The 27689-nt window shown below is 37.8% G+C and overlaps 1 protein-coding gene across 1 annotated transcript in view; it reads left to right on the top strand.

Annotated features, from left to right (window-relative positions):
* SP3 (Sp3 transcription factor) overlaps positions 1-27271 on the top strand; it is a 30895-nt gene extending 3624 nt beyond the window's left edge. Inside the window, exons 2-5 of the mRNA XM_010015477.1 lie at positions 2437-3799; positions 15775-15967; positions 22766-22962; positions 25504-27271. Coding sequence (XP_010013779.1) covers positions 2437-3799; positions 15775-15967; positions 22766-22962; positions 25504-25820 — 2070 coding nt within the window. The 3' untranslated portion in view covers positions 25821-27271. The remainder of the gene's footprint in view (positions 1-2436; positions 3800-15774; positions 15968-22765; positions 22963-25503) is intronic.
* Positions 27272-27689: the final 418 nt, after the last annotated feature.

Raw genomic sequence — 27689 nt, 5'->3', positions numbered from 1 at the left:
GATGGCGATATGGAAATTAACATATGCTTGGGGAGGAGAAGAATAAGGCAGATCATTTCCATATCATAAAGGAAACAGATTCCATTTGATCTATTTCTGTGGAGGATACTCTTACGTATTATGTGTGAGTAGAGAGAGACACAGTATGGTGCATTAGGTCAGGCCACCTGTAGGCTAAACATTCAACATTTGCTTGTACATAGTCTTAAGTTAGTATGAAATTATATAGACTTGAAATGGTTCCCATTACTTTTTCTTTCTCTCTTGTTCTAACAGATACTATCAGTATATTATATTATACATTTATTTTACAATGACACACATTAAACGTGTAACAGTCATATTTTTGCTTTTGGTCTTTTCTGACTGATGTTTATGTATGAATTTTCTGTGTCTTTTGATACTTTACGAAACCTTCAGCTATTATTTCTGTACTAGTGAACTGAGTAGTTACAAACTTTTTAGCAGCATTTCAGCAGCTGGTACCGATGTGTAAATGTGAGAGTATAAAGCTAATATGGTAGTAAAGAAAAATGGAATTCTTTGCCTTTTTCTAGATAAGATGGTGTGATATGGAGGATTGCATATTTTTTTCTAATCTCATGAATTATGAGCTTGAAAGAGTAAAGGATTTAAATCTGTTCTTTAAATGAAAGGCTGATCAGTATAAGAGGAAAATAAAATAATAAAATGGAATTACCATTACTCCTTTTTCTGATCCTTGAAGCATTAAGGCCGTGAAATTAGTTTTGTTCTGGTGATGCTGTATCTATTTACTAATAAATTACCTGAAAGATTGTATGTATCTTTGAGAGCAAAAGAAGGCTAGAATTCTTTTTTTTTTTTTTTTTATTCACAGTTACTGTGTGTACAGAGAAATTTGGAACCAAGATGTGTGTTTCCTTACTGGACATGAAGTTTACCAAGCATAGTAGAACTATTTTATTAATAAGCACTCAGACTTAAATAGAGTATTTTTCTTGTATGCGTAAACATTTTAGTGTCACAGCTTGGAAGAGGATAAGAAAGTGAAACTGGGGAAGTCCCAGCCTACACTGTGGACTAAATTCACTCGGATGCATGCCACAAGATTCATTCAGGCTGGCTAAGTCTCAGTGTAATGTTAGAGAAGATAAGCTGTGTGCTGTAATTTGCATATCCAGGTTTTATTCTGAAGGAAGTCAGAGTGCAGCATCAGAAGGAACTGCGGTATGCTCTGGTAACTTTCCTGCCAGGAGTGATCACAGGATCAGTGTCGAAGGACAAACTAGAGCTTTATGTCCTGTGGACTCTGCCAAAGAGACAAAATTGGTTTCACAGAACTGAATGAGTTGTAAGACGAGTTGTTTATTTGTTGCTAAGTAGAAAGTTACTCCACTGGTTTACTGTAGTGCCATAAAACAGATAAGGAGAAACTTAACTACATCTTTTTTAGATTAGTGGTTACTTACCAAGTTGGTTGACTACACAGATCTGTGCTAAGCATTGCAGGATGTTAAACCTAATTCTTAATACTCTATTCTGAAAAGGCTTGCTTTGGTAAAGAAAGGTAAGTGCAATTTACCTTTACTGAATAAGAAACAAAAGCATCTACGTCAGTCCTTTGGTTCTTTAACCATTTGGGGGGCTGTTCTGTAACACTGACCTTTACTATTGTTCCAACTTAATGAAGATAGATTTGTAATTTTTTTGTGTGTCTCCTAACGGATACATGCAACTAATCCAACTATGATTTCAGTGTAAAAGTCCTTAGTTTAGAGGCCTTCTTCCCTAGTGAAACAGTAACTCATACAAGCTTGTAAATACTAGGACTTTGTATTATGTGTAACTTAAACTGAGACTATTCAGTCTTTCCAACTGTGTGACTAAGTCACCTCTCAACACTCTCTGTACTCCTGAGAGTCACAACATGCACATCTATACCATATGTAACACAGAGTCAGTCAAAATGCAGTGGAGCTCCAGGAGATACAGGCGACACTGGTTTCATGGCAATTACTTCACTTCTGTGCGATAGGTGCCAGGCTAGGTAAGGAGTGTAGCTGAGTCCCAGAGTAACCTGGTGATGAGAGCTCCCAACAGCCCCCGCCAGCTCCCTTCTTCCCACAGCCAGGGATTTGGATTACGCAGCAGCCCCACACCAGAATAACCCTGCTGCGGGTCACCTGACATAGCCATGGCACAGGAGCTGCTTTTGACCTGCTCGCGAGCAACATGCAGCTCATGACCCACAGGTTGGTTACCCCGAACTAGGCATTAGCTCACTTACAGTACCTGTACTTCATAGTTTTAATCGTGTTGCTGTTACTTATATGGGCTGCGCTGCATGTTTCCCAGTAGTGTATCAGTCTCTAGTGTTGAATTGCATGACTGTGCTAGCATGTAGTCTGTACATCTCATTTTAATTTTGTGTTTTCTTTTTTTCTTTTTATTCAGACAGGGGATTTGGCTTCTGTGCAACTAACAGGAGCTCCAAATAGATGGGAGGTCTTGTCTGCAGCTCCTGCCACTATAAAGGATGAAGCTGGTAATATAGTACAGATACCAGGTGCGGCCACAGTAACTTCAAGTGGGCAGTATGTCCTTCCTATTCAGAGTTTGCAAAATCAACAAATCTTTTCTGTTGCACCAGGATCAGATTCGTCGAATGGTACAGTGTCTAACGTACAATACCAAGTAATACCCCAGATCCAGACAGCGGATGGTCAGCAGGTTCAACTTGGCTTTGCAGCCTCTTCTGATAATAGCAGTATAAATCAAGAAACTGGTCAAATTCAGATCATTCCTGGCTCTAATCAAACCATCATTGCCTCTGGAACACCTTCAGCTAATATTCAGAATATCTTATCACAGTCTGGTCAAGTCCAGGTTCAGGGAGTTGCAATTGGTGGTTCGTCTTTCCCTGGCCAAGCGCAAGTAGTTGCTAACGTCCCTCTAGGACTGCCAGGAAATATTACTTTTGTACCCATCAATAGTGTTGATCTAGATTCTCTGGGACTTGGCAGTGGTTCTCAAACCATGACAGCAGGCATTAATGCAGATGGGCACTTGATAAATACTGGACAAGCCATGGATAGTTCAGATGCTTCTGAAAGGACTGGTGAGCAAGTTTCTCCTGAAATCACAGAAACTGCCACTGATAGTGACTTATTTGTGCCAACATCATCTTCATCACAGTTGCCCGTTACCATAGACAGTTCAAGTATATTGGAACAAAATGCAAACAACTTGACCACGACTAGTGGTCAAGTTCATAGTTCTGATCTTCAGGGAAATTACATCCAGACATCAGTCTCTGATGACACACAGGCTCAGAATATTCAGGTCTCCACTGCACAGCCAATTGTACAACACATACAGCTTCAAGAGTCTCAGCAGCCAACCAGTCAAGCCCAGATTGTACAAGGTATTGCGCAACAGACAATCCACGGTGTGCAAGCAAGTCAAAGTATATCTCAACAGGCTCTTCAAAATCTTCAACTGCAGCTGAATCCTGGAACTTTTTTAATTCAGGCACAAACAGTGACCCCTTCTGGGCAGATAACCTGGCAGACATTTCAAGTGCAAGGAGTTCAGAACTTGCAGAACTTGCAAATTCAGAATGCACCTGGTCAACAAATAACTCTAACCCCTGTGCAGACTCTCACTCTTGGTCAAGTTGCAGCAGGTGGGGCATTGACGTCAACTCCAGTTAGTTTAAGCACTGCTCAATTGCCAAATCTGCAGACAGTTACAGTAAACTCTATAGATTCTGCTGGTATTCAGCTGCATCAAGGAGAAAATGCTGGCAGTCCTGCAGGTATTTATTTTACTCTTTTTGAAGAAAGTTGTTTCTTATTGTTGTGTGTGGTTGGTTTAAATAGTGATAATAGTAACATTATTGTCTTGCTGCAGAAGCTTACAAAATACAGTGGGTTAAACGTAGTGATGACAGATTTTATTGGAATTACTGTTCGTTTAGAAACTACTGTAATAGTAGAACATGGCCCTACTTCTCTTCTTTTAGTATATGCTCCTGTAACTCCCAGCTGGTCATACTGGTTAACAGCACTTATAATACAATGTTTATTGGTACTTAAAAGTCTTACCATGGAGAAGACCTGTGTACTAAATTGGGAAAGGGGAAATCTGACTACCATCTGACTATCAGCAGCATCATTAGCATACCCCATTCTTCCCAGTCCTGAATCGATGAAGTTTTCAGGGAAAATCCAAACATTTCCCTTGATAGAATTTTCCCCTCTGAAAATTTTCAGACCCCCTGAGGTGCTGTTATACATCTGCTGTTTTGTTAAATTCGTTTCCTACTGGTTTAATATTGGTGTAACTACAGTGTACAAAACTTGTATAAGCAGAAGTGAAACAAGCATGTAATAATCAAAATGGAAGCTGTGCTTAAGAATGTATGTGAATTTCCAGTACTATTTGTTTACATTATATTTCAGAATGTGCAATTGCTAACGATAAACTTCAGTGTGTTTTATCTCTATAAGCAGAGAAGGATATTTTCTTAAAATAGGTGTTTCTTAATGTGAGAAAAAATAGATATGCCTGTTTATTTTTGTTAAATTTGATACAGTGCATTCCAAATTTCAGGGTGTAGCTACCTAAAAGAAAGGATAAGATATGATTGAGGTTCAAGACATTTTGCTGTACCGGAAGCCATTTAATCTCACCATTGCAGGGTTGTGCCCAGGCTAGTTATGAGGGGAAGAGTGAGCAGTAGAGGTAAGTTGGGAGGGAGCACTGTTGCACAAAGTAGCTTGGGAATAACTGCTTTACTATAATCATGTGGTCCAAGACTCTGATTCATTAAGATACTGAAGCATAAATGTTTAAGTAAAACATAAATATTTGGTATTGTATCCCTATTTAAGCATGTGAGAAGAATGCAGTATTAAGTGAAAAATGCCTAGAGGAGCCACTGAAGCAGCTTTGTTTCAAAAGCATACTGATTATAATACTTACATAGTTATTGATATTGGTATATTCTACATCAGGAAGCTTGCTTTCCCTTTGTAATCTAAAATTGGAGTTTAAAATTATAAGCTGGGATGGGTTTTGGTTTTGTTTTTTTTTTTTTTTCGGTTTTGTTTTGGAAGCGAGTTCTATATTAGCAAGACAAAATTACCTACCCCTAGGTAAGCCTACTCTTCGCTGGCTTGTAGGCAGCAGCACCAAACAGATGAGTGTGCTGCTTACAGCCTTTGTTCTGGGGCGACAATCTTGATTCTTAAATTTTCTATTTCCAGTGACCAGAGCAAGTCTTGGCCTTGTCTCCATCACAGCTTGTTACCTGCCAGAACAGGGGGTATAGATATCAGTAACAAAAAGCATGTATTGTGCATGATAATACAGCTAAACTCAGATGCCAAAATCTAATTTGTGGAAAAAGGGCTCTGTGGCTAATGAAGATACAAGGAGGATGGGAACTTTTTGATTTCTGGTACTTCTGTTTGGTATGGGATCATGCAGCTAATGTTATTGCTTGTGGATTGGCATAGCAGAAAACAGAGTAGGCAGAAAGTGAAAGGAGGGAGGAACCAAATGAAAAGGCACATGAAAAAAAGTTGAGCTTGCTGTGTGCATTAGTTTGTCTATTGCCAGCCCTTGAGAGTGTTTTATTGGTGGTTCATAATAAAATGCAAGCTTTCCCTAACTGTATTTTCTTGTGAGAAATTTCACATGGGAAGGGAAAAGAGTAATAGCGATAAAATGCAATTAAATAGGCAGAAGCAGTAGATGAATAGCAGAAACTATTGCCTGAAGTGAACAGCTATAAACACCTTGCTGTATTAAAGATAAGGTGGAGATTTATAGTGACGGTTTTCCTACTTGTCTAGGAACAGTAAATGGACTGGAAGGTATTAAACTGCCATCCCCTAAATTTGGGGAGAATTTAATTGGTGCCTCCTTTATGTTACAAGAAGCTCACTTTTCCAAAGTAACGATCAATGTGAAACTGCTTCTAACAGAATCAGACTGAATTATCTTGATTGACCTTCAATGTCTTTTCCGTATGCATCTGGTATTTTGTCTATATTGAAGTTGTCTGAGAGAATCTTTTTCAGTGATGTTCCTCTCCTCATATATAACCCTCCACAATATGTGTCACCCTTTCTTCAGGTCGAAGAACAAATATGCAATTAGAAGCAGGTAATGAAATTATAAAATTTTTTTTGCAGGTCAAAAATACGTTGTTGTTCTGATCTGCAAATGAGGAAAACTAGTTTAGCTTTATACTGAAAGAGGAAAATATGTGAAAGGGACAGCAGAATGAGAGAAACTAAAGCTAAAGGGTGAGAGGTTTCTTAATTCCTCTTTTCTGCAGACTGCTGACAAGCTTTGAAGCAAGTTAAGAAGGGTTTCCCTGTATTTTCTTCCTCCAGCCCAGATGATGTGCTTCCTTCCATAACAGATACAATCGGGCTGTATTTTGTTTTCATTTAACAAAACTTTTCTACCTGAGGCAAAAATAAAAAGAACATATTCGTGGTCTTGGGTCCCAGATCGTTGGTACTTATCTGAAGTCCAAATAACATAGATTGCTCTGTTAGCCGTGTAGCTCTGAGAACTGCAGGCGAGGTTTTGGATTTTGATAGCTACAGCCCATGTGTGAGAGGTGTTCTTCCAAGCCTGGCTTCCCAGGTAAGCAACAGAGTGAGTGTGAGAGGAACCAATGTCTTTACCTAGGTCCTACATTCTGGAAGGTAACACGACCCTAATACAAAGCTAATAGCTTTGCCCAGTAAATGTACAGTTTTCTTTGAAAAATGACCAGTAATTACAGTTCTACCAAAACGTACTTTGCCAGGTGTACATAGCCAGAAACTTCCATGCACTCAATTTGATCTGAAAAGTCTTGGCTGAGCGTGCTAGAATGTTTATTAGAGCTCATGTTCCTCCTCATTGTGTTTACTGGTGTCTCGCAGTGGAGAAGGGAAGGGTATTGGTTACGTTGCTTTTTGGAAGAAAAAGCTGTATCGAATAGTATCTACATGTTAAACACTGGCAAAGAGGTATCTTCCTCACCTGTGTCCTGGCTTCAGTCTTCTGGGCTTGAGATGAAGTTACACCCGAGAAAGCTCTCTAGGAGTCTACTTTTGTTAGCAGTTTGTAATAAAATACTGCGTTGTGTGGAACAAATTGCACTCACAGTTCCCATTGCTCTTTAGCAACTTACATGTTCAAGAAAGATATTTATTTCTATTGGCATGTTTATAGATTTCTTCTTCAAACATTTCATATAAAGTAGCATTCCTTTTGGAAAAATGCAGGGTACTGAAATGTACCAGCTTGGTTTTCATGTGTCTGATCCTGTAAGTTTTCTCAATTTGAAAGATTTTTTAAGTTACTGGATTCCCCCCAAGCTGTTGTCCAGAGTTAACAGTGTTAATGAAAATCTAGTTGTAATACTGTCTCAGCTAATTTATAATGTATTGAATCACAGTATTGGATTTGTTGTTTCCTGGAAAGAAAGCTGATTTTACCAGGTCTTATCTGGGTTGCTTAAGTTTTTATAAAAATGCTCATTTTTTAAATTTTTTTGGTTTTAATTTTTTTAATACTTCTTTTGACAATTCCAGTAGCATCTGAAGAAACTAGCAAGTGACCTGAAAGAAAGTAGCATTGGCTTGAGAAGGGACTTTGCTGCTTGTCAACCCAGCCACACTCAGCTGGAAGATTTATTTATTTAAAAATAAAAATACCCCTGCAAGCAGTTTGCTGTGTTGGTCTACAGTTGGAACAAAGTCAAAAGGAATCCTTTCAAGAGTTGGCTCAAAGTGCCACTGCAAAACCAAGCTCTACATTTCTTCCCAGTTTCTCCTCTGCAGGGGTATACCCAATTACCAAATGGATTCATCTGCTTGCTGCCATTGAAGCTTACAGTCATGCCTGCTGATCAGCTTACACCAGTTGATAGTGAGCAGGAGTGGTTGGCTCTTTGTGGTGGGGACTTCATTCCAGTTCTGCCAGAACCTGAAGGCTTTATCATGCTGCAGTAATTTAGCTATTCAAAATTTGGCCAAAAAGCTGGCTGGCAATTTTCAAGGTAAATAGTTGCCCAGGTGACAACTTGGCTTTCATCTGCTGGTATCTTGTGAGGCTTTGGTTTAACTTCTGTTAGGTAAAACAGTCTAAACCCCCAAACAAACAAAATTAAAAGTGGAGTATTTGCAGTTTTACTTGCAGGGATGGGTGTTTCAGTGTTTTAATGCTTCTGGTGAAGTAGTTCTACTTTGAGCATATCTTTCTTCTGGCATCTAGAACTTTATAAAAAACTTTGGCTGGTTTTCAGTATTAAACAACTTGGATTTTTCTCTGTATTTTTGAGTTATGCAGTTTTTCCTTCTGAGGCATTCTTTATACCAAACTTTTGAGAGAAGAGCATGGTATTATTATGAAATTGAATCTGATTGTTAAAAAAAGGCTTTTGAAATGCATGAGGTAAACTGAAGCAATGATGTTAAGTAAATATTTTCATCTGACAACATCTGTTTTGGGCTATCCCATTTGCATTTGAGGCATTTAGTTTTCATGTCATAAAATTAAAATAGTTTAAAAACAATTCACCAACTGCCTTATTTTTTATATGAAAAATTAAATTGGAAACTGGTGAATTTAAGTTGGTGCAGGAATTAGAGCTATTTATGTGCCGATCTTGTGTAAATAGGTTGATTTCAGCGTGCTTAAATTACATTCCTTATTTTCTCGTAATTTTCAAAGGAAATTAAGAAATTATGGAAGAATTAGACCATCATGCTTGTATGTGTTTCACAATCTTGCTTGTAACAGCATATAGTAAATTATCTCACTTAAAGTGTAAGAAAGTTTGCATAACTTTAGTCTGATTATGTTTTTTTAATGCAATATCTGCTGCTGTGGAATAGAATTGGCTTTTTAAATTCTTGAAAAAACGGAACTGTCGCATCCTTCCTCCGTGTCTGTACTTCATGTGCTTTCTGCTCTGTGTTCCAAAACCAGCTCAGTGTCTAATTCATTTTCCTACAGCCCATGGTGGTGAGGTGTAACTCTGTTGTATGTGTGTTACTCTTAAGTGAGTGTTCTGTCATGTATGCTGAGTGTCTGGTGCTGCAACTTAGCCTGTCAAGGTTAAAGAGGGTAGCCTGACTATTGTAGGCTCAGATACCCTCAGGATGTTCACAAAAGAATATATTGCCCAGTTTCCTTTTTCATTTTTCAAATACCCTTTTTTACAAGATACTCCTGGACCAAAAGGAAGACTCTTTTACATCTGTGGGGGTGTACGGCAAGTATCTATGAAGTGAAAGAGGCAAAGGATTTTATTCCAGGACTGCTTCAACTTAAAAAAGTGTGGAAGCTCATCTTCTGTCTTTCGCAGTCTCATCACTTTAGGTCCATTGTTTCAGGTTCTGTGCAGTTTTCTTGCGTTTTGAACCTCCTGGCAGGATCACATACTTTGGTTCTGATCTCTCAAGCTAAATTCTCAGTGCATCTGGCTCATAAATAGTATCTGAAGTTTCTACCAAGGGCAACGGCAGTCTTTTCATAATGCCAAGAACGTTCACCAGGATCCTAGTTGTGATTGCCCTCTTGAAGATAACGCTGAGTTGTAGAAAGCACATTTTTTCAAAAGGTAGTAACTTTTAAGGACGTTGTCAGTGTCATGTCATCATTATTTATTATACCAAAATGATAGTTCTCAATCTGCATTTAAACTTCATGTCAGTTTTTAATCCATGTATTCCACATATGTTTCGTACTTCATTTTGCTTAGTCGAAATGTTTTACTGTAACCCAGTAAGTCACTTGCTGTGCAGAACTCTCATTATATTAACAACGAGGTCATTATTGATTTAAAAAAACCCTGAACAACTTCTGAATCAAATTGTTCCCGTAATCCCATTTTGAGCATCATTAATTCTTTCCTTACTTGTTTGAGTCTTTGTTTATCCTTTTTCAGTATTACCACAGTGCTAGCTTTTTTCTAACCCACTGGAGCATTCAAATGGCCAAAGGCTTGCAACATGAAAACTGCAGAGAGCTCTTCAGCCTTCTCCTAAAATTACTGAATGAAAATTATCCTAATCTGTTGATTTATTAAGTGTTTATTCCAGTAGCTGTTTTTACATCTTCCTGTCTTCTATCAGTGGGAAGCTTTTCATTCTCATCTAGTGATAGGACCGTTATTTGGCTTGTACCTAAATACGGAACAGAAATACTTATTGAACAGTCCTGCCTTCTTGAATTACTGCTGACAATTCTGTTGTTTGACCTTAGCAGCAGTATAATACTCCTTTATGTAGGAATAGTTAACTCTGCTGGTCACAAATTTCTCTGTGTCATCTTGCTTTCCTTACCTATTTCAGCAGTTTCTGGCTGCTTCTGTATCAAGCATGATAACTATTCTTCCCCCTTTCTAGTTATCCTCTTACATTTTCAACTATGAGAAAAAAAGTTAAAGGCATTACTGTCCCTAAGAATCTAAAATCTTGTTTGAGATGTGTTATCTATAGATTCACAACTGCAGTTACTGTAGGGTAAGTAACTGTTCTTTGATGCATTATATGTGTTGTGGTAGCATTGGCTTAAATACTTCTGTGATTCAAATTTTTAAATAATTAACTTAGACTAATCCATAGGATCACTTGGAAGTACAGTATGTGGCATTTCTTGCAAGAAAAAAATCTGGAACCCTAATTTTAATCCTTTTGGTGGTACTGCTTAAATGTTCAACACTGTCAGGTCCTGCTCTTAGACTTGTACACAGCAGTTTTTTTCTTCAGAAGCTTAAAATCTGATTTAGAACTGTTGAAATTAGATGACAGTCTTCTGAATTGAGGTTCATAGGTATTTCAAGATGACATTCTGTAGTGTATCTTCTGTTGCCATGTAATTTATTACGTAATGAAGATGCCTAAATTTACACTTAAAAGTTGTAGGGGGCAAATCAGAGTAGAAATCATTAACTTTGAGTTTCGTGTCTGAAAGACTTGCACAGCTGGCCAACTAATAGGGAGGGTTTAATTTATAAAGTTTAGTTTAGGAGGTTTTATTTAGATGGGAATGAACAAGGACAGTGTTGAAGAAATTGGAACATCTTTATTTTAGTGTCCTGACATACAGATATTAAGGCAAGGTGAGTCAAGATACTGAGGGAATGTGGATTGCACTGTAGAGAAAACTGAAAACAAAATTAACAAGAGAAGGTGGCAAGGGGATGGGAATTCATAACTGTTTTCTTGGGAGGGGTGGGAAGGGAGGCATCTATTAGGAAAAATAAATGAATAGGCATGACTGATTACGAGACACTGAAACTGTAGTCAGTCAATTTGTGATGCTGTGAGGAAATAGGTGTGAAGGTGTGTGGAGTGCTGCTGTGGATCTGTTTTCAGTTGAAAGACTATATTTCTGCTTTGCAGATAAGGAACCTGTAAAGCTTAGCTGAGTGAAAAGGCAGGATGGCTTTCATCATCTAGGAAAGCAGCTAAACTAGAAGCCTGCAGTTTGGAGAAAGTTAGAGGTAATGCTCAGAGTGCCTTTACATGACATTCTGCAGAGGCAGATATATAAAAAAACCAAAAATGGTGGCATAGTCCTCTAAGGAAGTGTTTTTGCACAGTATCCTCCTCCATTCTGTTTACCCCTATTTCTGTGGCTGTTGGGCAAGCTAGTAACTTTCCCATAGGTGAAGAAAACAGCATTTTCTTAAAGTTGAAACAGACGCAAGAACATGAAGTGTTACTGATGCATTTGTCTTACGTGATCAAGTAGGTAAATGACCTGGGTGTATCAGTGGGCAGCAGTAATTCTCTCAGCACTAGATTATAGTTGAAATGTACTCAAGAATAGTTTAAACTCCATTTACATCTACATAGTTTCATGCAGATGAAACTATCAGTTTAATTATTCTTCTCTGAAGCGCTTTAAACAAGTCTCTTAGTTACTGTTTTTATTTGCCAAATACACTTAAATTTTCTCCATATTGTAGCTATCTCTGGGCTTTCTGTGCCTATGAAATACTACCTTTGGAACAAAGTTGTACACAAAAATCCCAATTTCCGTCCTTTAGAGGAAAGTAAAACCTAAAATCTAGCTTAGTAAATACCAAGAAGAACTTGAACAGAATATATGATTTTCGTAATCTGTAGGCATTTTGAAACAGTATTTTTGTCAAAATTTCCCCTTCATACTTAACTAGTGCTAAGTTTTGAACTTAATTAAGAAGTAAGGGCATATAGAAATATGAAAGCATGGAAATAAAATAGTAAAGAAAATGTAATCTTCATTTAGCCTGTGTTTAGTTGATAGAAAACAAAAGTTGCCTCAGATTTGCTGGTGTTTGTATCAGCTTGTCATGGCTTTAGGAATTATATAATTTTTCATTTCTATTTTTAGGCCAGATTTTTTGCAGAGTGTGTATAAAACCTAGTATTCTGTCAGCTGAGACAGAATTAGAATGGAGCACATCCAGAGGAACGCCAAGGGAGAAATGCAGAGTTGGTGCCATCTATATGAATTTGCATAATCTCCAGTTCCATTACATTGGAGATGACTCTTATCTTTTGCTTTTCTCCATGGTTTGTCCTTTCTACTCCTTCATTTTCTTACTGTTCTCTAAATTACAGCGGCACCCCCCAAAATAGGCAATCACATTCACTACGGGATTTGATACAGTCCACTCTCTGCTATACTACATCCTGGGGAGGCTAGATAAACACTTCATCTCTTGATATTTCTTTTAATTTTGTTCTATTTAAAGTATAATCTACATAATTAAGTATTAAAAAGTCCTGTCTGTAAATTGCCAGTTTACATTTGTACTTTGTGTGCCTGGAGTAGAAGATGGTCCTTCTGAGGAATACCTAAAGCAATAGCTACACTTTCTGCCTTATCAAGATAACCAGGAAACAGCACAAAATTAAACACAGTACTTTGATTTCATTTCAGTTTTGCATTTTTTAAAATAGTACTATGAACTGTTGTATGTCTATGCAAATCGCTATTTTCTCCAGTATCTTCAACTCTCAGGGGTTTTACCTGTCCTTTTTTTTGTTTTGTTTTGTTTTTTTGTTTTGTTCAAATAATTTTATCATTTATTCCTCCACCATTATAAAACTGTTATGAGCCTTTGTGCTGCTGCAGTAATGGTGTTGTTTGGAAGTGACTGGGAATAGAGATACTGATAAAAAAAGTGGAAGGAAGTCATGATGAAAGTTTGCGAAGTGGAACAAACATTGCATGAGTTGAAGGGAGGAGTTCCTAGGTACTGGCGTGCAGTAGTAGATGTTCTGGAGATGTTTCTATTGTTAGATGTATCTCTGTTATTAGAGTGTGACTTGGGTGCGTCAGTGTAACAGGAAAAATCATATGTGATGTGGAATGCTTGACTTCAGTAGTGGAGTTGGTTCTTGGGAACACAGATCCATACTTTAATTTGATCCATCCATCTTTGCCAGGACACACTGACACTTCTTGTAGTATGCATGTGCAGTGCTAACTGGATTCAGCTATGGACATTACAAACTCATTATATGCCCATGTCTAATGTTAGTAAGATCATAATGAAATTATCTTCTTAATTCAGTGTTTTATTAACAGTATTTTAATTCTTATTTTAACTAAACCCAGAATTTATGCAGTGTATGTTTTGTGGAACACTTGATTTGTAGAACTCTGAGTATGGTGCGTAATGTATCCCAGTCCTTAAGAGAGCTACTTGGAGGCTTGAATTGGCCTGTGCTGGCAGCCTTGCCACTTTGCTGCATTTAAATTCCTGTTACGTGCCCTGTTGAATAAGAGTAAATCAGGATTTTGCCTTGTTCTAAAGTTGCTCTATGTGAATGTATTAGTATGCTTAATAGTGTCAAATTTGAAAGGTTAATTCTATTGTACGTTGTATAGTGTTTTAATCTTGGCTTATGTAAAATAAATTTAATGTTTAATGTGTATATACAAATTGTTACAGGTAATAAAATGATTTTGTAGGTGAGTCAGAAGATGACTTAATTTGGTAGGAAAGATTGTTTGGTGTCTGGAAGTCACCACAGGTTTTCTAGGTTTTCACATGGAAGATAATTGTTAAGTTGCTGTGTGAAATTGTGAACTTCTTACGGTAACAGCGAGGCTTAGTGTGCAGGTGACCTTGGACAGGCTTACCGCAGTAGTTCTGCTGGATGTTGCCACATGTGCAGAGACTCAGCAAAAGTGAGTGAGGTAGCTCTTGGATTCCCACAGCTCAGAGCCTGTCGTATTAATACAGATAATTTTCTAGCATTGACTTTTGTAGCCAAACCAGAAAAATATTCTACACTTCCCTGTTTCTAACCTGGAATTCTCTTCCCAATGCAGTGGCTTCCTAGAGAATTATTTTAACTTTAGTTACATCAGTGATGTGGTTTACAGCACAGTCCTGCAAATGGTTATACATGTGCAAGTAAAAGGAAGGCAGACTGTGGTGTTGAGGGCAACTGGACTGGGACTTTATTAACAACAAGCAAATTTTTTGTGTGTAGCTATAGCTGTTCTCTGATGAATGCTGATTAGGAAGGTAGACCAGGTAACTATTAACTCTTTACATGTTTTATCATTACTTTATTTCCTGATCTCTAATGGGACAGGATGGTGTTCATGATCCGACATAGCAGTTTTTCTTAAGTTTTCTTCATGCAGTTTGTCTTCATTTATACAGATGATGCTTTATGCACAGACTCACAGAAAGAATTTAGAATGGCCACAGTGCTCAGTTAAGGTTTCGGTGTTAGTGTGGGATTTGAGTTAAGGATAAAAATCTGCATGGTAACTGAGTTTATTCTGCAGAGAAAGCAGTCTCTTAAATACACCCAGAAAGACACACAGCTGCTCTGCTGAATCAAAGAAGGGGCTGGGGTTCAGCTTTCTGAAATGATATATAGAAACTGTCCTTCATGATCCTATTAAAATGTACATCTGTTAAAATATTTATTCATTTGCAGCATGCTATGATGCTGTAATTAGTTCTTGGATTAGTTTGAATGAATACTCTGTGGAGAGAGGGTACACATACTTACAAATGTCCATCCTATGAGGATAACTTAAGAGGGGTTTTTGCATCCATGAAACTGCAAAGACATATTTTGACTACTGGCTCATCAAAATGTTGAAGTACACTGTGTGTTGCTTGCCTCTCTCTAATGCTGAATAACATTATTCCCTAAATGTTTTCTTCTCTATGTGTGGTGGAAAAGGCGAGATTTGAGGTGAGAAAGGGAAAATGGAACAAAAACATAAGTTTTTTCTTTTTTGTCTGTCTTAGGTCAAACCCTTTTATTTAATTGATTTCTCCTATCACTGTGCATACAGAAAACTTCTGAAAAAGAAAAGCTCTTTCTACTACAATACAGTGATTGAGAAATCCTGTGGAAATATAAATGGATTACTTGAAACTCAGGATTATTTGAAGCATGCATTTACATTTTTTTTTCTTTCAACCTTTGTCCAACTTCTTCAGGTTTTTCCCAAGTTTCAAGCAAGCGATTTCCTCCTGGTGACAGCATTCCCTACCAAGAACAGTTCAAACTTAAACTTTAATAATTCATTATAGCTTGTCTTCAACTTTGAAATGTATAGCAAGATAAACTTTTTGAATACGTTACAGGTTACAAGGGCACAGGAGCAACGTCAGTATGCACTAAAGGATGTTGACTTTTGACTGACATAGTGCTCTCAACAGTAAAAAAGATTTGATCATTATGGTTTCCTTCTCTCTATTTAATGGGCTACTTATGGATCTGTGTTTGTTCTTTTTCTCAGATATTAGGATTAAAGAAGAGGAGCCAGATCCAGAAGAGTGGCAGCTCAGTGGTGATTCTACACTGAATACCAATGATCTAACACATTTGAGGGTACAGGTGGTAGATGAGGAAGGGGACCAACCACATCAAGAGGCAAAAAGATTGCGACGGGTAGCTTGCACATGTCCCAACTGCAAAGAAGGTGGTGGAAGGTAGGTAATGTTCAGTGTCGTATAATGCATCTAGTGATGAAAAATAATGAGTGAGGAAAAAAGGAGCCTTAGTTAACAGCAATTGTCTGCAGAGAAAGAAAACTAGAGGGTTATGTAAAAGAGCTTATGCAATAAGGGACTGACACCTTTATTTCTGAGTTTGCAGATGGATGAGCAGATTATTCCATCTTCTCTGAGTTACTCCATTGAGATTAATTAGAAAAAACTGGAGTTAGATGCCACCTAGTACAAGTGAGAAGGAACAGAACATTGCCCTAAATAATATGAAAATGAAATATTCTGGAATGTGCACATCCGTGATTGGCTTCCTATCGTATGTCAAGGACTTGATTAAATCCTGTGTTCCCGCATTTCCTCACTGATTGAGCATTTTTTCCACAGTTTGATTGCTTTGAGAGTGTTATAAAAATACAGTTATCCTCGTTTTCTTATTCACTGGTTTCCGAAGAAAAACAAGGTTTGTGTAGTAACTCTAAATACCAAATTTTGCATTGGCTGATTGTTTTCAGTCAATGGAGTTAGTAGAGGGTCAGGGGCTAACAAAGAGATACTAAGTTCCAATTCGTATAAAACTTCAGGCCACACAGGAAGACATGTCTTATTATTCTACATCTTATGAAAGTATTCTCCAGCTTTTTGTTGTTGTTGTTATAAAGATTTTATTCTATTCCAAAACACTTCTAAACATGTTGATTATGTATATAAGGGAGGAAGTGGGGATAATAGGCTGTCTTTTACAAGGGAAAATATTTAGGTGTGTTTCTTGGTATAATTGTGCAGGAGCTTCTTTCCAGTACACTAAAATTTGTCATTTTGAGAACAGTTTCTTCTCTAAAATGGAAATCTTTATTTATGTGAGAACTATAGTGCAAATTACTGAGTTGTCTTTGAAGAACCTGTCAGTGTCCTATGGCTTTAAGAGTTCTAATAGTACTGAATATGTCTTTTTGCCAAAACTCTTGTGGGTTTCTGCTGTATATTCTAGATACCCTCTTTGCAAGTATGGAGAGGTAATATCTTTAGGCAGCTATGCAGAGTAAATATTAAGTGTTTGAGACAAAACACTTTTAAACATTTACATCACAAATGAACTAGTGATAGTATCTGCACTTAAGGTTATGCAGCATCTTTGTCTATCAGTTTCCTCTTCCTAAATCCCTCTGTATAGTTCACTGAAACGTAGCACAGATAATTTCTAAGTTCTTGTTGAACCTTGGCTCTGCTATGAAGATCTGCCCAAAGTGTACCCTGGGTTGAGATTTGCTTCAGTGTAGGAGAACTCTGAAAATGTTATTTGGACTGGCCATGCTCTTAGAAGACATAGAGATTTCACATGTTCCATCTTCCTCATGCTCTATTCCGAACTACAGTGTCTTTAATCTAGAGACATCTGTACTTTAAAATTGTCTTCCTCCTAACTGGAGTTGCTATGACACCAAATTTTAAAGTAAAAGCCCAAGAGAGAATCTTCTTGAGATGATAAAGTCTGAAGAAGGGTTTAGTCTGACTGAAATTCAGATGTAGGAATTTGGGAAGGAATTGAGATAAGAGCTAGAACAGAGTTTAGATAGGTGAGAAACTGAAATCTACTGTAAAGGAAGGACTGAACGCACCAAATGTACAAAGTAAGTAGGAAAAGTAGGACAGGAAGTCAGGATGTGAGAAGAATTAGAACTGGAATAGAAACAGGATAATGAAGGAGACAGTGGTGGGAAACAAAAAAAGAGTGGAAGTGTCTACAGTTGCTAGAGCAACTTTCCCACCTGAATGTAGAATTCCAGAGTCTAGCAAAAAAGAGTAAGCCCATTTCGAGAAATACTTTCCTTCTCATTCTGATATATGTTGATCACATTCCATAGCTGTTACAGTTATTTGTATCTACAGTGGTGTATTTCTGAGGTTTTTGTCTTTCAAATCTGCTGATGACTTGCAGAGTTCTGGATAATAGGACGTGTGCTTTTATAAATTTCTTCAGAGAGCATTCACAATTCTTAAAATGATGCAGAGGTTGCGAAGTCAAAAACTTGGAAGTTGGCAAATGCCAAAGTTAAGATATCATGGGCAATTTTAATCCCATGTGCATATACATTATAATTTGGTTTCTAATTACATGACTGCATACTATTTTTTTCATATGACCCCACTGCCTTTCAGTGGATGGGATGAATGATGCACAGGAAATGAATCTGGGCTGCGTAGCAATTGGCACCTGCTTCACTAATTGCAGAAACTGGAAGGCATTTAGGAAGTAAGATACGGGCACTGCAGCAACAGGGCTCTGAAGTTTTCGAGGTGTTTGTCTATCCACCCCACCTTTTCCTGCAAAAGCACTGAGTTCGTTCTTGTAAATAAGTGGATCGGGCTGAATTGTGAGCGTCTACAGTACTCCTAAGAAAATATGCTTCTGCTATATTGAACTTGACACCTCAAACTGGTGCCCGCTTGACAAGTTTGGCCTTAATCTTTTTCTGTCTCAGATTTGGATGTACGAAATTACTGTACTAGTTCAAGTTCATTACATAGGGGTGTTGCAAGATGATAAATTCATTAGTGTTTGTGAATTGCTTAGGCACTGAGTGTTGTGAGTGCCTGTGATGAGATAAAAAAAACCTCAGGGGAACTTGAATAATTCTGTATTTAGGATAGTACTTAAATAATACTTAACTAGTAAGACAAGAAAATCACATTAAATCAGTAAGAAAAAGATGCACAGCATTTCACTCAGTGAATACTATCCCTCCTGTGCAGTGAATGGGGTAGGAAAAGGTAGTGCATGACTTCGCATATGCAGACTTCATCATGATTTCATCATTTGTGTAACCTTAGTTTTGGTATTTCTTGTCTTTTTTTGTTTTCTGGATGGCAAGGGAAGTTGAGAACAGTTCCTTCTGGTTTTTGATGTTGGCTGTTCTTGGGTGTTTTTTGATTCTCAATACGGAATTAGACTACATTGAAGTCTTCAAAGAATTTCGACTTGTACCAGTCCTGTGAAGTAGGAAGCGGCTGTTATCTTTACCTTACTTGGCAGGGGGGAAGATAGGAGAGGAAGAGGATGACGTATTAGATACGTAAATTAAAACATTATAGCCTCAAGCTTATATTGTAAATGGGGCATAAGCAGGTGGAGAGAGAGAGATATATGTACGTCAAACAATGCCTCTCATCCCAGACAGACTGTGTTAAGCTCCTAGTTAGAGTGTCTAAAGTTAGGTGGAAAGTTCACCCTCCCCTCAGTTACATCTGGACTTACATTGAGATGTAACTACTACTGTCTGGATCTATAGAGAAACAGTGCTTCTCAGTACCACTGCGGGTATGCAACTCTAAAATATGCATTCTTAAAATAACTGATAGGTCTGTGTTTTGACCTTGGAATACTTCATGTTCCTTCCGGAGGTACTGCTGGACTGAAAGTCCAGTTTCTTAGTGAAAGAAGCTGCCTCCTGCTGCAACCATTGCATTCTGAATGGTTACTGAGAAACATGGTTTCTGATCTTTATAAAGCTAAAATGTACTGTGAAAATACTTAAATATTAGTTGATTTGAAGATTCTAGTCGAGGAGTAGGCCTGAGTCCTATCGTTTTACTCAGTGATGATGGTTATTGTCCAGTGCAGCAAGAAAGGCCTCTTAGCATGATGTGTCAGGGCATAGTGCCAGACTGTCACAGCTGCAAAGCATCCAGACAGAATTTGGCTCATATCCAGTCAGTTTAGAGCACACATGAAACAAACATGCAGATGCCTATATGAAGCTACATAGAATAAATACACTTAGTTACTCATTCACAATAGTCTTGTGGAGTTCATTCTGTGGATCTTTATCTTTCCATTCACTTAGAAGTCCGATAAGGAATTCTGTCACCAATTAGGTGAGGTGCTTAGATCTACGTATGCTACACTTCCTATGCACAGTAAGCTCACAATGAGTTGAACCTTGGGTTCCTTCAGTCTAGACTAAAGGTGCAATTAAACAACTACAAGTGATTGACTTAAGGACCTTAAAATTATTTTAGGGGAATTTTGGTGTGATTTCATGTCGTTAGTCATGTCATTTATGTATTGTATCATGCAAGGTTACAAAATATTTGTACTGATTATTGTGGAGGGGAAGACTAATATATTTGGAGACAGTGTGAGGATAAAACACCAAATACAAAAATATTCTATGTACAGAAATAGATTCTCAAATGCAGAAATATATTTTGATATAAAGGTTAGGGTTACATGGAGTTGGACAGGCAACTAAAGACACAGAACAGTCGGATCCTCGGGAGAATTCTTTCCATTACCAAGACTGTATAATGGAGAAAGACCATGGTGTTCCTTTGCCTTGCACTGCAGTTACTGAAAGCCTTGAGCCACCAAACAAGAGGACCTGAACTGAATCATTAAATGAAGGTGAACGCAGAGCCCGAGAACTGTGGAAACAGTTGTAGTAGGACAAAAGGAGTAATACAGAAAATTACTTCCTTGGAGTCCCAGGAGCTGGGAGTTTTGGGCTTGTAGATGAATGCCACAGGAACGGTTATAGGTACAATGTGTTTTGTGTGGTGGCCCAGCCATATGCAGAGGCTGAGAAACAAGAAAAGAAAGGGGACAATCTAAAGACACTTTGCTAAGTGCCTGAGTTTGTCTGAATGTTCAAAACTTATGAATATTGAGGTTTTGTGTAGGTGGCATAGTATGAAGTTAAATGCGTGACATTACAGTTAATTTTGTTTCCTAACCTTGGCTTGAAGGAAGGCCGTGGAAGAGTGTGAGTCTGACAGTTTAGATGTAGCAAAGGTTAACCAGTAATGGGTGTTTCAGCTCAGGTAGGTGATGTAAAAAAGGCAGTGTTTGTCCTGTTCCAAAGAAGTGATCTTTTGGGATGTTTGAAAAGGGAAAATTAAGTCCAAAGTGTTCTTGCCAAGACTAATAATGATGGAAGAGCTTAACATATCGGGTCAGATGTCAGAGAACTTTTTGCATGAAATTTAGAAACAAGCTGGATAAAACAGGCCCCGGTGAACTGTCTGTGAGGCTAAGGATTGAGAGGTGGCAATAAAATAAAACAAATAAAAAACGCAAACCAAAACAAATGGATAAGCAGAATCTCTTCTGTCACCACATCTGTAGGCTCATATGAGTCTACTACTACAGCAGGGTCAAAAGCCTTCTGGACTCTCTACTTCTACTGCCATTGAACCTGTTCTGAAGCCAAAACCTACACTGTCATGTCAAATAATTAGTATGTAAAAGTGATAGTTTTTTCTTCTAAGACAAACTGACTGAAGAAGCACTATGAAGATCACTATATTGAGACTTCTTAGAAACATTTTCTAGGGCTTAATTGGATTTTATCTCCTTTTCTGGACTGTCTGTAATGATTTAGGTTCACATGTGCTTAGGTTGGAATTCCCTTTAGATGCTGTGACTTTTCAGAGTGAATTAATTTCTGTACCTATTCAGAGATGCTTGTTCCAAGTGCTAGCTCCTTAAAAGTGTATGTGCATTTTACACTGAACCCTCATTATATGTAAACCAGAATTGGTCTGAATACAGGGATGTGAATCTAGGTCTAATAGTTGCTTGGCAAAACTTTCAGCACTGGATGGTGAAGTAGTTGAACACTCAAGGAAAAAAATTGCGCTGGGGGGGCAACAGAAAATTGTATAATCAGCCACAGAGGAAGGAGTGCCCAAGACTGTGATTTCAGAATCCACTTAAGCCGTTCTAAGTTAACATTGTTGATAGCCTGATATAGCAAGATAGCCTGATCCTTGGCTGCATTTTCCAATCTCCTCCCTTGTACCAGCATTTACCATTCGTATAGCTGCGCTGTCAGACAGACGATTCCCTGGGGTGCTACTTTCAGCAGCAACAAACACTTAAATGGGCTAAAATCCTTCATGATGTCCTTCACTGGCCTGACTGAGCTCTTTCTCTGCGTCTTCAGAGGGTCTTATCTGTGTTTTTATTTTTAAAACTAAAAAACCTCAACCAACCAATCAACCAAAAATACCAAACCAACCAAACAAGAAAACCCCCAACACAAAACAAAATGTTAGGCTTTTGTGTTAGGTGCTTACCCTGAATCAGTCACCTGCAATTTCAGTGAGACAGTATCTGAAAACAAGCATTGAGCTCAGTGATCTGGATTATACTGTGAATGGCCTGTTCATTTGGATGGATTTTTTTCTTTTTTTTCTGAAATACCAAGGAGTTAATTTAAGTTTTAGCAAGATCAGCTGTTTCACTGCCACTCCTTTTAGTGGCAATACTCAGGTTAGTACACTTGTCCTCCAACCCCAAACTGCTTCTCAGGTTCTCCCAAGATGCCAAAAATCCCATCTGTTCTCTTCCCAGTTGCCAAAATCTCCAGTTTCCGTTTTGGCAGTTACAATCATTTGTGTTTTTCTTTGCCAGAACTCTCTTTGGTATGGTAAAAACTGAAACTGAGAAAATTTAAAATATGGGCACTTCAGCATCAAGGTAGTACAAACTGCTGTAACGACTGTATTTCCAACTTCATGTATGCGTGCTAAAGATTACACTTCTATCATTTACGTTTCATATGCTGAGGAATTTGTAGTTTGTTGCAGAATTGGGATAGCATTATAGAATTTAGTTCCAGCTTCTTATGGAGTGTACTGGACTCTGCTTGTATTTGAAATAAAAATGAGAAGCTGCTCAGGTTTGTTTGCAGATCTGTTGGTATATGTTACCTCACTTATATGTATGACCATTTTTTAGGAGGAATTTATTTATTTATGTGTCCATCTATTTATTTGCAGAGGCTCCAATTTGGGAAAAAAGAAGCAACATATTTGTCACATACCAGGGTGTGGTAAAGTATATGGGAAAACCTCACATTTGAGAGCTCATCTCCGCTGGCATTCTGGAGAGCGTCCATTTGTTTGTACTTGGATGTTCTGTGGCAAAAGGTTCACTCGCAGCGATGAGCTTCAGCGACACCGAAGAACGCACACAGGTTTTCAGTCTTTCTTTCTGGTGCATTTAACTAAAGATGTGTCACAGAGGGGGCTTGGATAAATAACTTTTAAGGGGAGAACAGATCTGTGTATTGGATTGGTTTTAATGTTTTGTGACTTTTCTAAAACCAGGTAGTATTCAGAGCTGTGTACACGCTTTGGTGTCATTGGTAGATCTGAGGAGGGAAAACCAGCTACTTTTATTTGATTCAGAACTGACATTTAAGCTAATATTTAATATAGCTTAATCAGAATACTTTGATTCAGGTTCAGCAATGCATTTCATTTGTTTGAACAATATTGAACTGTTGTTCCGGCTTCAAACTTCAATAATTTTCTCTCTTTTTAAAAAAGAAAAATAAAAACAGTGGAGTAGATGTCAAAGAGATTAGATGTCATTCACAAAATTAAGGAAGAGCATGTGGTGGTGCATCATTCCGCATCTTCTAGTTTCGTGGTTAGACTCCCCCATTAGAGACTCCAGGTTCACATTTCTTCTTTTCGTCTAACACAAAGAAAAGAAATTAGTCTAGATTTACCATCTTTTCCAGGAGCATTTTGTTTCAAATCTGTTGTCTGTATTGCCTATTTTCCTACAAACTGAACCCATAATTACATTCTGCAGGATGCTTACCTTTTAAAATTGGACAATTTGAAAAACCCAGTGACAAAAGATAAATAATTTAAGTGCTTATCAGCATTTACATTGCTTAGAAAAATGTCTTTGCAATGTCCATGAAAAATATTTTATGTTTCCTACCTAATGGCATGCTTTTGCTGGACATGTTGGTCCTTGAACCCAATGTTCAAGATGTTATGTTCCATCTGTATGGACAGCCAGATGTGTTTAAAAAAAGAGGCTGGTTGAGTGATCTGGCTTTGAGGTATGATTAATGGTTCCTAGTGTACCTGCATACCAGTAAAAGGTAGAGAACTGCAGGGATCTATCCTTTGACCTGTTTTAACATCTTTATCGCTGACCTGGAGGAGGCAACAGAGTGCACTCTTCTTAGGTTTGCAGATGACACCAAACTGGGGCAACCGGTCCATGCAGTTGGGGGCAAGTCTGCTATTCAGAGGACTGAGGCTGAATAAATGAGCAGAACCTTATGAAATTCAGCAAGGATAAACACAAAGTACTGTTCCTGGGAGGGAATTCACCTTCGCAGCAACACAGGCTAAGCACTGGGAGCTGGGAATCAGGTCTGCTGAAAGGTACTTGGAAGTCTCGATAGATAACCAGAAAATGAGCAAGAGCCAGCAGCAAAGATGTCTGGGGCTTTTATCAACAAAAGCAGAGGCACTAGTTCTAGGGAAGTGATTATCACCTGCTTCTCAGCACTGGTTAGGTGGCATCTAGAGTACTGCATCTAGTTTTCACCCCCAATATAAGAAAGACATTGATCAACAGGATCAAGTTAACTAAAGGGTGACCAAGATGATCAGGAAGCTGGAGCATTTGCCTTATGAGAGACTGTGGGAACTGAGCTTATTCAGCTGTACAAAGAGAACAGTAAGAACAGGGGCAGACTTGATAGCAATGTTTTAGTACCTGCAAAGGCCACCGTTAAGAAGACTTCAGACTTTCCATGGTGGTCCGTGGTGGAGGATGGGAGGCAACAGACAGAGGCTGAAATGAGAGGTCCAGACCAGAGGACAGCCAGGCACTGGAACAGAAGGCCCAGAGAGTTTATGCAGTCTCCATCCTTAAAGACTTTCAAGATGAAACTGGATAAATTCCTGACTAACCAGGTCTGACCTCATAGCTGACCCTGCTTAGTGAGAGATCAGACTAGAGACCTCCAGATGTCCCTTCAAACCTGAATTACCAATGATCAGAGGGCTGGAGCACCTCTCTTATGAAGACAGGCTGAGAGAGTTGCAGCTGATAGTCTGGAGAAGAGGAGGCTCCCAGAAATCTTAGAGCAGCCTACAAGAAAACTGGAGAGGGACTTTTTACAAGGATGTGTAGTGAAGGTGGTGAGATGCTGGAACAGCTTGCTCAGAGAAGTTGTGGATGCCCCATCCCTGGAAGTGTTTAACAGGGCTTTGAGCAACCTGGTGTAGTAGAAGGTGTCCCTGCCCATGGCAGGGGGTCGGAACTGAATGGTCTTTATGGTCTCTTCCACCCCAATCTAGTCTATAACCTTGTCCATCAGTCTCAAGTGTGATTCTGCAGGAACTCATATAGTCTTCCCTGTCCATGATTTGGTAGGTTTTGTTCTCCTCTTAAAAGTCATTTATTGGTAATAATTGTGGTAAAACTTAGCAGCCTGAGAATGTGAGATGGCAATAGTCTTTAGCTTGTCTGAAAGATCTCTCCAAGCTCGGTGAGATAGAAAAATAAATCAATTATTTTAAAGTATGGGTATCTAGAAATTTAACACAGAAGTTTATCGTATTGAATTGTGTTTTTCTTCAGTATAGATGTTGTTAGAATTCTGACTCCTAAAGGCAGTAAGTTATCCCAGTTTTTGGTGCATATGTGATACTTTTAATGTTCTTGAAAACAACATGTTTTTTCTTATCTTCTGTGACAGGTGAGAAGAAATTTGTCTGTCCAGAATGTTCGAAACGCTTTATGAGAAGTGACCACCTTGCCAAACACATTAAAACACATCAGAATAAAAAAGGTATTCACTCTAGCAGTACAGTGCTGGCATCAGTAGAAGCAACACCTGATGATACTTTGATTACTGCAGGAGGAACAACACTTATCCTTGCAAATATTCAACAAGGTTCTGTTTCAGGAATAGGAACTGTTAATACATCTGGCACCAGCAATCAGGATATTCTTACCAACACTGAAATACCTTTACAGCTTGTCACAGTTTCGGGAAACGAGACAATGGAGTAAATATTACACAAGATACCTATTAATTGTGGTTATTTTTATACAGTAGTGAGAAGAATATTGTTCCTAAGTTCTTAGATATCTTTTTATTGATGTGCAAAAATTTTTGGATTGACAGTAACTTGGTTATACATGACACTGAAATGCCTTACTTTGTATGATATTCCATAGTATATTAAAATGGTAAAATTGCATGGGTTTTGTAGGTACTTTTGGAATCTAGAAGAGATGAAATTTTACCAAGTTATATTAAAAAAAAAAAAAAAAGGAATTTAATGATGGAAATGGTAGTCTAACCAAATGCATCAATCCTGTGTGGTTTAGTGTAAAAAATGAGAACATGTTGGTATTTATCTATTGTAAGATAAAAGAAGTTGATGGGTGAAAAGAAATCATGTTATGATAAAAGAAATTTTGTAATTTTCTTGATGACTGGAATTTTTATTATGCATAACTGACAAATCAAGTTTCCAAGCAAATGTTACATAGTGTAGGCTTTACTTAGCTCATCAACTTGTCATTTTGAAGCTAATTATTTTAATTAGGTTAACTATGTACAATATTTTAAGCATTACTCTTGTAAGATTTTGAAAACTACATTTTAACATGGAACTCTAGGGATAGTCACCTTTTAAATCCTATTGAAAAGCCATGTTTAAGATTTAATTTGCCAAAATGATGTCTTGTTAATATTCTTTCAGTAACCAAGGTGGGCAATATAACCAATGTTTGAAAAGCTTAAAATGTTAAAGAAATAAATATGTATAGGTTGAGGCATTTGGGTGGTAAGGCAAATGTTATAGTGAAGTATATCCCTTCTTTTGAACATTGGAGGACCAAAAATAAGGTGTATTGTGTCTCAGCAGTGATTTTTATCAAATCTTTTTTCCAAAAAACATCTGTCTGCCAGGGCCTTAAAAGCCATTATGTAAATTACCAGTAAAATATAACATATGCAAATACAACAGAAAAATCACTTCCATATTGACAGTACTCCCGAACATATGGATATAGTCATAGTGAGCTAGGGGGTTTATGAGGTTTTTATTTGTTTGTTGTTTAGTTTTTGGTTAGTCAATCTGCATTTAAATATCAGCCATCTTTCCTTTTTTGCTTCTTCCCTTAAAAATTGTATGTATCCAGTACATTTAACTGATAAACATATATGTTTTTTATTATGCTGAATTTTCTTTTTATTTTTTAATTACTGTTTATATTTTCAATTATAGAAAAATGTACAAAATGAAGTTATATAGCCAGTCTGTAAGTGCTATACCATTTTCAAAAAATGTACAACAATACTTACTGCAGTTCACCTATTTACAAACATTTGGAAATCTGTTCATTTGTTATTCTTAAAACCACCTCAAATTTAAAGGCTACCTTATTGTACGTTTAAAGTGTATTATAACAGTGTGGTAGTTAATAAAACACTATTTTTTTTTTTCTTTTGACTTACGTTTACTGTACTTCTTGTTAATGAATGAGGTGTAATTTCATAATACCTCTTGATGGCCCAAGATGTTTTATTATTTTGCATTAGCTGGTGGGAAGAGGAAATGGTGTTTCCTTTGCCTGTGGGTGAGGAAATGGGAATACACCACCTCTTCGCTCTCAAAAACCCCACCTGTATGTGCAGAGACATGCATTGCTGTATACTACATTGGTACATAAAGTGGTAACTTTTCTGACCTTCTGCTGAGCAGGGCACTAGGAAACACAGGCCCTGTCATATAGAATATGAAAATAAAGTTGCATTTAAGCCCTCTGATACTTAGATGCCACAATACAGACAGGCTTGATAGGGAACTGTGGCTGAAAGGGATGTTGTACATAGAGTAAGAAAGATCAGTGGGAACTGTGACATTGAAG

The sequence above is a fragment of the Nestor notabilis genome, unplaced genomic scaffold (genome assembly GCF_000696875.1).
Source record: "Nestor notabilis isolate BGI_N333 unplaced genomic scaffold, ASM69687v1 scaffold8865, whole genome shotgun sequence".
NCBI classification, from domain to species: Eukaryota; Metazoa; Chordata; class Aves; order Psittaciformes; family Psittacidae; genus Nestor; species Nestor notabilis.
Note: the sequence above shows the minus strand (reverse complement) of the source record. Positions and strands in the feature narration are given on the sequence as shown.